Source organism: Crassostrea angulata, chromosome 4 (genome assembly GCF_025612915.1).
Source record: "Crassostrea angulata isolate pt1a10 chromosome 4, ASM2561291v2, whole genome shotgun sequence".
NCBI lineage: Eukaryota > Metazoa > Mollusca > Bivalvia > Ostreida > Ostreidae > Magallana > Magallana angulata.
The window spans coordinates 28,112,420-28,124,934 of record NC_069114.1 but is presented as its reverse complement, the minus strand read 5'-3'; the positions used below and the strand labels follow the sequence as shown (position 1 = coordinate 28,124,934).

Genomic DNA, 12,515 nt, shown 5'->3' with positions numbered 1-12,515 from the left:
CATGATCATTTCAAACAAGCAAACACCTGAAGGTGTGAACCCTTCACACCTGCAGGGTGGTGTGTGTGTATATAACACCTGACTGAAGCCATTGTTTAATTAGTGACACCAATCAGTTTCATTTCCTGTTTATATAAGATCGACTGGCAAAATTTATGTTGAAATAAAAAAAACCACAGGTTTAAACTAGTTTTAACTACATGTAAAATTGTCCATTTTCATTTACACTTCGTGATGGATGTTTATACGAACTCATCTCGGGTAAGTACTCCCTTTAAAAAAGTACAAAACAATACCAATTATTTTATAACAAAATACGCGAAATTGAAAAAAAAAAATGCAAATGAAAAAATATATACCCCGGACCTTTTACGTTAGGCGGACCTTTCCTTATACGGGCCGGACCCTTTTAAAGCGAAGGCGAACCTTAAATGTTAACATTTAGGGTCCGCCCCGGACCATTTTACAGGGCGGACCTTAAATTATACGACACCGTCCATGAGTGGATTCGATCATGCTTCGTTTGGCTGGGTTAGCATTATGTATGCGACCGTTTATATGAATTTATTGCCCTACATGTTGACGGGGATTTTAACTTTAGTCTTAATGGTTCAAATTCATAATCACATGAAAAGGCTTGCTTCCGTAAATGTAACGGCACGTAAACGAAGTGTTCCTTATATTCTTGTTACCAAAGTCTCAATTGCTCTTTCGATAAGCTATACCGTCCAGCAGGTACCGTTCTTTACAACTTTCCTACAAAGTGACATTGAAAAGGCGCGGGAAGCAAACTCCATGTGGTACATATTTAGCGCTCTTTCAAGTAACATTGCCAAACCAATTGAATTCTTAATTTACCTTTCCTTAAGTGAAAAATTCAGACGTAAAGCGTTAGATTTTATTTTCTGCAGAAAAGAAACGGCTTCTGTTTCGGCTGTTTCAACCAAATCAAATCATATTTTGACCAAGAGTCAGTCCAAATCGGCTAAAAGATCCAATAATTCTGGTTATAGTGCGTAAACCTTAAGAACTGCTTTAAAGTCAGCTTTTGATCCAGAAGAAAACCGCTTTTCATCTTCATCCAAAGATATGTAAGAATTAATAGGTAGATGAAACATCAATGGCTTGGAACCATAATTTTAATCTAGTAATGACAGCTTCCCAGTTTCATCAAAGTTTTGTTACTAAGCATCATCTCAACCTCCGTAAGTAGTCAAAGAAATTGATTTTTGCATGGTTTACGGATATTGCAATGAACATTGGGAGAGGGCGGTCTAAGTTATGGAACTTGTGCCCAATCCCAATTGTATTTTTGTACAATAAAAATATGTTCAAATCAAACATTTTTTTTCATTATGAGATAACAGAGACGACAAGTTTAATGCCTCAGCTGATTTGGTGCATGTTGAAAAGTCATCTTTATTGCGTATTTACCTTAAATATCATTGTATAACCAAAACTTGAGGATGTTAAATGAACAAAAATTTGATGCATATTCCATACGATGACTTTTCTTCTTTATATTGAATATATGGTTTTCATTATTCAATGAAATTTATGGGTGAAAATAATATCAAATAGAATTTCCTCTAATCCATTTATTATTTTTAAAATGCAATCCAATATACTAGTAATTCTTTCTTGAATGTTTCTATGGATTAAGACATTTGATTTATTTAGATTTTAATTTTTTAAAAATCAAATATCTAATAAGATCCGTTTTGTTTTGGCATATACTTTAGAACGTTTAGAAGAAAAAGAAAAGGGTAAAAGAAAATGTTCAAATTTATAAAACACTAATGTCTGGAAATAAACTGGTTTTCTTTCGTACATTACTACGCATATGATGATCCCTTTATTATGTTCAGACGTCTTTCAATATCCTTCAATATCTCTATTTTTAAAATATTAAATTCCCTATTACAATAACAAAAATGCGATTATTGTTTACTTGATTAATTATTTTACCTGCAAATGCGTCATCAGATGGTGTGCACAAATACTAATACAAAATAAATTGATAGATAAACTAATGCGCAAAAGTTAATAAAGCTCGCCTCGGATTATCATATAACACGAATTTAATAAAACACGCTCATAATGTTATGGAATCTCCATGTCTTTAAATACGGTTGCTGTGCAATACATGATTATAGTTTAAGATTTTCCACGGTGGACGTTTTGTGATTTTTTCATTCTGAGAAATAAAATGGCCATGAATACGTCTGATTATCTGGACAAATTAAAGGGTATAATTCAAAAATTCCGAATGTTCTACATAATGGAAAACTCATGTCTGACGTTTAATATGTCCTCCTGGGTGCAATACTACGTGTATGTTGCTCCACTTCTGGTGGCTATCGCGATCTTCGTCAATATCTTCATTGTTATCGTTTTCGTAAAAGCAAGAATATTTGGAACTACTCAGAAATGGATTTTAGCTTGCATGACAATTGACAACATTTTCATGATGGGAATGCACGCTTTTCTGTTTCGTTTAACACTTCTGAATGAATTGTTTGGATATGTTAAATATTCTGAATGTCGAATTAATATGGCGATGTTCAACACCTTATATTTAATTCATGGCACATCGATGTGGCTTAAAACATCCATGGCGTTCCATAGGGTTTTGGTGCTTGGTTTCCCACTGAAGATGAAGGAAATTAACTTTCCTAAAATTGTTGGCAGTTTTTTCGTCTGTCATTCTGTAATAGGCTTTCTGTCGTTTATTCCAAATCAGATGCAATATACATTCACCCCTTTAAATGCCATTCAAATTAAGCCCGGAAGTCAACTGTTTCAAGTTATTCAATGCTGTGTCTTAGAGCCGTCCATAAGTGGATTCGATCATGCTTCATTTGGGTGGGTTAGCATTATGTATGCAACCGTTTATGTGAATTTATTGCCCAACATGTTGACGGGGATTTTAACTTTAGTCTTAATGGTTCAAATTCGTAATCACATGAAAAGGCTTGCTTCCGTAAATGTAACGGCACGTAAACGAAGTGTTCCTTATATTCTTGTTACCAAAGTCTCAATTGCTCTTTCGATAAGCTATAATGTCCAACAGGTACCGTTCTTTACAACTTTCCTACAAAGTGACATTGAAAAGGCTCGAGAAGCAAACTCCATGTGGTACATATTCAGCGCTCTTTCAAGTAACATTGCCAAACCAATTGAATTCTTAATTTACCTTTCCTTAAGTGAAAAATTCAGACGTAAAGCGTTAGATATTATTTTCTGTAGAAAAGAAACGGCTTCTGTTTCGGCTGTTTCAACCAAATCAAATCATATTTTGACCAAGAGTCAGTCCAAAACGGCCAAAAGATCCAATAATTCTGGTTATAGTGCGTAAACCTTAAGAACTGCTTTAAAGTCAGCTTTTGATCCGGAGGAAAACCGCTTTAAAGGCGAAGTCAAAACATAAGTAGCCTTATAAATAAAATGTGAAATGATCAATTTCATCTTCATCCAAAGATATTTCGATGGATTCGTTTTGTTTTGTTTTGTTTTTTGCTTCTACTGGATGTGAAAAATGAGTATGACATCCAGTTGTAAATTTCGAAATTTGTTATTATAGAAACGTAAAATTATCCTATGAACATTTTTGAAAAAAAAGATATGGTGAAAATTGGAAAAAAAGTGAATATATAAAAAATATACATGTGTAAAAAATTGTGTAAACTGTAATAATGATTTTTATAAGCCGTAATTTGTTGATCATTTGTATACAAGCATAATGTCAAGAATAATGTATCTTTTTCAATTTTGTAAAGTTTATGACCCCCGCCCCTCACTTCCTTTTAACTGAGTTTATTGTATTTTACAGTCTGTAATATCTTTGCATGTCTTTTAAGTTTGAAATTTATAGTCTATGATGAGTCACTCATATGACAATATAGGGTTTCATTTTTCTTTATTATACTAGTACATGTATATTTTATCACTTAAATGTTATATAAACTTACGTACCTTTGTAATATATTGTACAGTTTTTATGTATGTTTACACAATGTAGAATGTTGTGATATTCAGAAAATAATTGATGTTGGGACGCAATTTTTTTTTATTCCTGTTACAAGTTTAAATTTTTAGGTTTCATGATGTTTGATACACAAAAAAGCTTTTAAAACAATTAATTGAACTTGTGTAACAAATGTAAATTTGTGCTCCCAAACTTATGGATTCTTTCTTCTAAATAAAGACATTTTAAATTTTGTTAAGAATAAAATTATGCGGACGTACAAAAAGATTGGTTTTATTTTGTTTTAAATTTATTTTCAACAAAATACAAATATTGAAGTAACATGCATATTAAGGATACTGGATGGTCAACAAAATTAACCATAAGATCTGTCTTTTTAAAAAATGATTTGTTAAGCTACAACGATAAACTATTATATTAAGAAATTTTCTTTTTCTATATTTGAATTTAAATAAGTGTATCGCCTTCCAACATAAATTGGGACCCAGTACCACCTTCCTTGTTGTTACGTGCCTTAATAATTGTGAGTTAACAGAAACAAAGGGATATTATTTTCTACAGAAGTTATCTCTCTTATCAGAGGTACAATCCACCTTAAAGTTGGAATGTTTCAAATTCCTATAATTCTTTATAAAGAGCTCTTCTTCTGAAAGAGACATATAAAGTCTAATTATGGCAGTGACCATCTAGACCTCTTAAAGGAACAGTGTGAAAGTGCTGGGGTCTTCTCTGGTCACAGACAACCAGTTACATTTATATTACTCAATTCAGTTCTCGTGGTTGTTGCTATGGCAATGGGTTGAATAATGTATAATACTGTAAGGTGAACCAAAGTGCATCTTATTATATCTATTGATATCAAAGGAATCCCATGAGGCCATATTTCTTAGCGTCCCGATACGTTGATGCAAAGAAAAAAATTATACGATGAAATGTGTAGTCATGTATAAATCTTTCGAGTTATATACAGGGCATACATGTATATTAATTGTAACATACGAACTTACATGAGTAATAGCAGGCAACATATCATCAGAGTAAAAAGAACTTCAGGGCAAGCTTCTTTTGTTTACTCGACTTTCTTGTTAAACCCAAACTTTTTATTGATACAACTTTTTTTGGCATATGTAAGTTGTACATTCCAATACGGTTTACAAAATTATGTGTTACTAAAACATCAGCTGCTTTCATGGCATTCAATTAAGTTCGGTGAAAAAAAAAATCAAATTGAACCAAAAACTTTCCATATTTTCAATAATTGTTTTAAAAATTCATGTAAAATAAAAAAAAACTCCACTAATTTACTTAATGAGTTTCATATGAATTATTTTACTCATTACCTGCCATAACTTCAATTAATGTAGCATTACTTAAGAAAAATAAGAAATCATGAGTTTTATGATTTTTTAATATCAAATTGCAGAATTGCTGAAAACTATATGAATATAAGTAATAAGGAATCATTTTTGGATATTATGAGGTGACCAAATACGGTTGGGTTTGATCAAATCTTTCACAAAGCCCTTTTCGGGCTTTGATCACACACAATAGTCTTTAAAAAACGTACACGTGCTCAGAGTAATGCGTACTGTATGCATGCAGGGAAATATTCGCCCCCCCCCCCCCCCCGTTGTCATTGGGCGAATTCTAATGTCTCAAATATAAATATTTCTTATATATACCTTATAAAACTACTTTATTTGGGCGAATTCAAGACTGGGCGAAGCCTTTTGCAAGTGTAGATGAACGAAAATAAAACGGGGCGAAATTAACCATGTATACACTGTTCAGAATGGACAGTTTTGAAATCTGTCATATATTTTAAAAGATCATCAATCGATCTTTATCAGGATTAGGTTGATAAAAATTCATTGAAAAAAATGCGTGGATATATATAGGTTCTTGTCTGTAGGTGAATGCTCCAGGTTTTAAGTTTAATGTCCTTTGATGAACCCCGAATAACATTTTCAGACATGTGATAGGAATCATACATGTGAAAATGATATCAAATTTTATTACAGCTATTTTATACAGCAACAAATTTGAGAAATTCAATTTTATCTTAATATGTATTTACATGCACATCAATAAAACGTTATTAGTAACACAAGTCTAATATTTGTTGACACATTTCACAATATTTACATGAATTTTAATAATCTGTATTTGATTAAATGAAAGAACGTCAACAACTCTTTCAGAGTAATCTGTCTTTTTGTTTTTTTTTCAATACAGAAACGATGACGAATTACTAGAGTTTTTGTGTAAAACGCCTTTGAAACGGTAATTTCTACCTACACCACAGCATGGCTTTTATCAATATATCATTATTGCCATCTTCATATAGATCTTAGATTCAAGATGGGAAATATTTCACACTTGTGATTTGTGTTACAACTATACCAAATACTTGTACACACTTGAACTATAGAAAATGTGCGAAATGGTGGACAGTTTAAAAAAAAGTTATTTGCTGAAAAATTTATATTCCTTCAATCTTTAACAGAGCAATATCAGCATCTGATTCTCTGTTGGAGAATGCGGGTTTTTTTTTACGGAAACTGCAAGGATTTTAATAATAAAGAATTGCGAATGCTGACACTGTTCTTAGTGATAATCTGGATATGAAGGGCGGGAATACTGTGATAAATAATGGCATCCTCTGATAAAAATGAATAAATAAGCCAACCAAAGTTAAAAAAGCCATGATCATGAACAGGTTTGGATGCAGAAATTTTTCTAGGGGCGTTCAAGGTTAAAACTCAATTTTAGGACCTTTTCCTGGAAGGATCTGCAATGAAGTTTGTTTATATCTATGTTCTGACGTGATTTTGATTACAATTACAATCAATATGATTAATTTTGATTCTACAAAACAGAGTAGATAAATACGATTTTATTGGATTTTAACTTGCATTTCAGCGTTTCCTTTCTGGGTCACGCTATACACAAATGTCATTTCCAAATGTGTTAGTCAGTAAATACGTTTTGTTGATGACAAATTTAATACCTGTAGCCATATAGTAAGGGAATAGTTTTACCGTTTTTTTTTTTTTGTCCGTTATCTTTAAAAATGGACCGAAAAAAATCTATCCATTATTAATAAGAATGGACACTTACATGTAACTTATTAGATTGTTTTAATTTTATTTTAGACCTATATTTTTAGTTTCCTTTCCCTTAAAACAATAAATTGGAGCCTTCTAGTATCCAGTGATTCCATGGTCAGAAAGCCCCGAGTCCTCTCGGTGCTCATTTCTACAAACTGTGGGGTTTCACTGGTACTGTTATAATATGAAGTCAAGATTTTCAACAAATTGTAAACATCGATAAGAAGATAGTGAAACCGATAAGCAATGTACAGTTTATTCACATGAATGGTACATGTAGGATAAATAGCAACACAAGCACTGTGATAAAACATAATTTTTTTTTTCTCTACAATATACTTTTAAAAACCGAATACATGTACATGTACTTCAATAAATTACAATTTACTGGCTTTCTTGTTTTGGAAATAAAAAAACACCTCTATCAAGGCAGAAAATAAATTGATGGTAACATACAATCATATTGATTCTTATTCTTGATTTTAATAATTATGACACCGTATCATCGTCCTCTATCATGATGTAAAGTGACAGCTAGAAGTCAGTTGGTTTTTTCCCCCTCCCATTTGTCAACCTATCGGATCTTGTTTGATTACCATCATATAAGTAGTGCATGTTGTTGAAATCTTAGCCGTTAAATTTCAGATAATCGGCAGAATTCATGGCAAGAGGACAAAACTCTTGTATCATAAATGCCACTCTTTGGTTTCCACAGACTAACGTGTAACTTGTTTGTATTACGTACATTTTATTTTTGTCGGTTTCATCTAAAAAAAAGGGGATGAAGACCTTTAATAATTTTTCTCAAAAGGAAAAAAAATTACATTGTCAATATCTGTCATAATTTGCCCCACAAAACATGTTGAAATAGTGTGCATTTTATTCAAAATTGTCACAAAAGGTAACTTCTTTGCAAGTGAACAAAAATTCCTTAATTATACTTTTATCTACTTGAAGACATTAGATACAAGTAAATTTTAGATAAAAGTGAAAATAAAAATATCATCAGATACAGTATGACTTCAACAGTAAAAATGTCAAAGAACAGTCTACTATACATGATTGTATGACCTTTGAAACACAGATACAAGGCAGCGATCTTTCTTCAGAGAGGAATGGGACTAGTTATTTATATATCAGTGTTCAATCTTACGCAAATATTAATGTTGTTTTGAGAGACATAAAGTATCACGCTTTCTGAAGCGATATCAATAAAATTGCTTGATAAAAATACACACAGTTCATTATACATTTTTTTTTAAGTATAAGCTGACCTGTTTTTAGATTGCACTTAATGATTGATCAACACATATATATGTACAGTATAAATATTTACATTACAAAATGGTTCATTATGCCAAGGAATTGAATATGCAGAATTCTTACAGCGAAAAATGGATGTGTTACAAACATGCATCTAGAAGGCTAAATTATTTCACTTTCTCAGAAGACACATGATTATGTAAGCCAACATCTATTTGAAGAATCCCATACATTGATTATATTTGTACTGGATCAATAGATTTTTTTTAAATCTGAGACAAAAAGAGTGTTATGAACAAACTCCTTTTCTTGCTATTGACATACTAACACTTTCTTTTGTTTCTATGACATGAAAAATCAGAGTCAGTTTCAGGAAAGTAACTATTGCTCGACAAATTAGTGACATGATTATGAACCTCTGAATTTCAAAAATGACACACAATAATTAAAAAATACAGAGTGTGTAAGAAAATAGAGCAGCAGGGTGGGTTTTTTTTTTAAAATCAAGGCTGGGGTATTTGAAATTTTCAATACTGTATGCATTAGATAAGCATATTAAAATACAATAGCACAAAACAATAATGAAGTCATGTCATCAAAATTGCACATCGGAGGAGCCGTTAATATTAGAAATGTTTTCAATCAACAATATATCCTTCTTTACAAAATATTCTACACTGCGAGGAAACAAAACAGAACTGCAGTGTTCAGTCTTTAAAGAAAACCTTCTATTTCAGTCATGGAAAATTGACTAAGGGTGTTTCTGTGCAAGATAATAAATAAGAAATGTGAAAAAGGCTGGATGAGTGTGGCCATGTTCAGACTTTTTTAGGATGAAGATAAAATAAAGAAAATATTAAAAAAATTTTAAACTCAAATATTAGGAATTTTTCTTCACTAAACAATACTAGACGTTTATAGCTTAAAAAAATCATATAAAAAATTTTAAGGTTGATCTGACGGTGAATTAGTTGACCATCCAGCCTCCTTGAATTCACGGTATTACATATTCTTAATTAGATGAGCAGCCAGCTGTCTCACGGAAGTATATCAACAAACAAATGATAGAGTACTACATAGATGATAGAGTCAAACTACAAAGAAATTTACAACCAATAACCTACAAGTTAAAAAGATGGAATGTTGCAGACAATAAAAATACTGTTCAAAGCCATTTCTAAATCATGGTCCACTGCTTTTGAGGTCACTTTTATAACTTTTATGGCATTCTTAAAAGGAAACGAGCCTATATATATGACAGCTAAAACAGAAGCATATCATGATAAAATGACCTTGCAACGAGTAGTCTTTGTATATGATGAGTGATGAACAAGGGCTAGAATATAGCTGACACAGCGCACTGTTCACAACATTTAGTACCAGAGTAAGAAAGAACTTCAGGGCAACTGCTTCACTTGTTTACACATCTTCCTTGAAAAGTTCATCATCGTCAACATTATCATCATCATCTTCCATTTGATTCATTTAATATGCAAATTTCCAGCTGAAAAAAAATAAGAAAATTTCATATTGAAATGTGCAGCTTCTATTACTTAAAGTATTAATTCTAGAGGCTGTGATAAAAAAATCAAAACCAAAAATTTGAAAATATTGTGGAAGTAAGTAAAATTGACATTGCATTATCAAAGATAACAAAGCTCACTTTGAACATATCATGATTTGAATTAACACTCTTACTCTTTCATTTGAAAATCAAATTCCCTTTTCCTATTAGCCTGTTCTAATATATAGTATTCAAGTAAGTTTAAATAAAAGTATGGCTAGATATTGAAAAGGAATGACATATTTTCATTTTGATAAAAGCATGGCTAGATATTGAATGGGTTGTTTATTTTTTTTTCGCCCTTCGTCACTTGCAAACAGTTTTACCCTGTCTTGTATTCGCCCAGACATAGGTGTGTTCAAAGAGAGATAATTTTTTAAGACACTGAAATATGCCTAGTCTTTAAATTTGCCTGCTGACAACTAGGGCGAAAAGGGTGAAAATAAAATTAGGGTGAATATTTCCCTGTATACAGTATAAAATGACAAATTTTCATCTTGATGATTATATATTATGTAGAGCCCTGAATGTTCCCCACTTACTGTTCTCAATCCCCGCTCCACTGGATCCACCAACATGAGACCTCTAGGGACATAAACAGTCTGGTTCTGCTCGGCTACGTACTTTCCGATCTTTTTCAATATCTAGGAAAAATCACAATCATACACATATCTTTAAGTTTAATGTATGAAATCTGAAGTAGAAATTAATCTTTATATAAAGCTTTGTGCAGTCCCATAACTTTTTTTGAGAAATGAAATTATTTTTTCATGTATACATTGCTTGAGAGCTCAAACAGGTATAATACATGTGTCAACTTACTTTTTCATAATGTGTGTCAAAACACAGGTAACTGAGGTATGCTGTCAGACAGGCAAAGCAGCTCTCACAATAATTCCGGCTGTTCAGTGACTCTGCCTCACAAAACATCGTATTCAGGGTATTGATCGTACTTTCAAATATTTTTGTTTCAATCTGTTAAAAAATAAACATGAGATAGCTCTTTCACTAAGTAACAATTAATTTCTGGTTAACTTGTCAATGAATTTCATTACATATTACTCACTTTAAAACACAAAATCATAATAACATTTTTCAGACTGCATTTCACTGAAACAGCTTTAGTCCTACTTTTAAAAAAAAAATTTGTTTGGTTGATTATTTTTTTCCTTCGAACATTGTTATATTTTAATCCTTTAGGTGCTTTTTTAGGTATGATACAAGGAGCAAGTTGGTAGTATCATATATGGGGACACATGATAAGCGATATGACATCACAGGGGGACTTTTAAAACTGAAATTCAGTACTTAAGTTTTACCTTTCCATCAAGTTCTGCCGGAAATTTTGTCTGAAACTTCACTGCAGTTCCATCTGAGAAATCTCTTTGTATGAAAACCTTAGAACAGTTAGATGGGAGGATTCTTGTCATGTCATCCATTTTTTGACCCTTCAAAAGATAAAACATCCAAAATATAATCTAGTTAAAAGGAATAATTGTAAATGAACACTTTTTACACAAAAGTTCAAAGAGTGTACTTTTCTTAAAGTCCTTAACACTTGTGAAAGTCATTTATCTTGTTTGTTACCACGTGTAGAAAAGAGTTGTGTTTAGCAATTAAATAAATTTTGAAAAAAATAATTAAAAATGTCACCAAAATTGGATGCCTATCTCTGTATCGCAGTGAGTATAACTGCGATCTACTAGCCCGCAGGTCCCGAGTTTTAAAATTGCCACTTTTTGATATTGTTACATATGTGCTCTGGTGTTACGCCCAATACATAAAATGATGGTGGCAATGAAAGATTAGTTTTGTTTAGTTGGATTATTATGACAAGATAATTTATCAAATTCAGAATATTGGACACATCACAGAATATCTTCATTTCAAGTCAAATCCAGATCGCCCCTCCCCCTATTTGCTCAAATTCGCTGCCCCAATATGAAATACCTTCTGACGCCGCGCCCCTGTTTTCTTAGCTATCATTTTATACAAATAGTCTAAAACTGTCATGGAATTCATATGTACAAATTACAGTACAATGCCACATGAGTATCTAAATTTTAAACATGTTAGTATATACATCCCTGCTTGTACCCTATTACATGAACCTCCTCATCTAAATTAATATGTACTTGTCTAAATAAGTTTTGCAATGAACACAATCTTCGTTCTTTTTGTAAAATCTCCGTATGATCAGTTTTAAAGATTCGATCTGACCAACCCCGATGATGAAATGAACAGAAAATGAAACATGGCCTATTCTGTTAGCATGCCATCATTAAAATGCAATTTTAACAGTCTATGTCTCATAAAAGAAATTTATATTATCGAAATACCTGTTGATGTACAGCCATATCGAAAATTTATTTGCATTATCCGGGCATTTGTAAATAATTTCGGATACAATAAAATGAAAACAAAGTAATGAAGAAATTTCCGGAATTTATTATTGACGTTATGAATTAATATTTTTTATAATTTACCAGTATAGAGTTATCATACAAAGACAATAATTTCAATTTTATATAATCATTTAATTTTTATATAAAATTAAGAGAAATAAACCCCTGAAACCGAAAGTGAAAAG

At 31.7% G+C, this 12,515-nt stretch overlaps 1 protein-coding gene across 1 annotated transcript; it reads right to left on the bottom strand.

Annotated features, from left to right (window-relative positions):
• Positions 1 to 7,340: 7,340 nt before the first annotated feature.
• LOC128181421 (golgin subfamily A member 7-like) lies at positions 7,341 to 12,350 on the bottom strand. The gene is made up of 5 exons (XM_052849821.1): positions 12,265 to 12,350; positions 11,245 to 11,373; positions 10,748 to 10,900; positions 10,468 to 10,569; positions 7,341 to 9,865 (listed from the first exon to the last, which is right to left on the bottom strand). The coding sequence occupies exons 1-5, from the start codon at positions 12,280 to 12,282 to the stop codon at positions 9,827 to 9,829; spliced, it is 441 nt and encodes a 146-aa protein (XP_052705781.1). The 5' UTR covers positions 12,283 to 12,350; the 3' UTR covers positions 7,341 to 9,826.
• Positions 12,351 to 12,515: the final 165 nt, after the last annotated feature.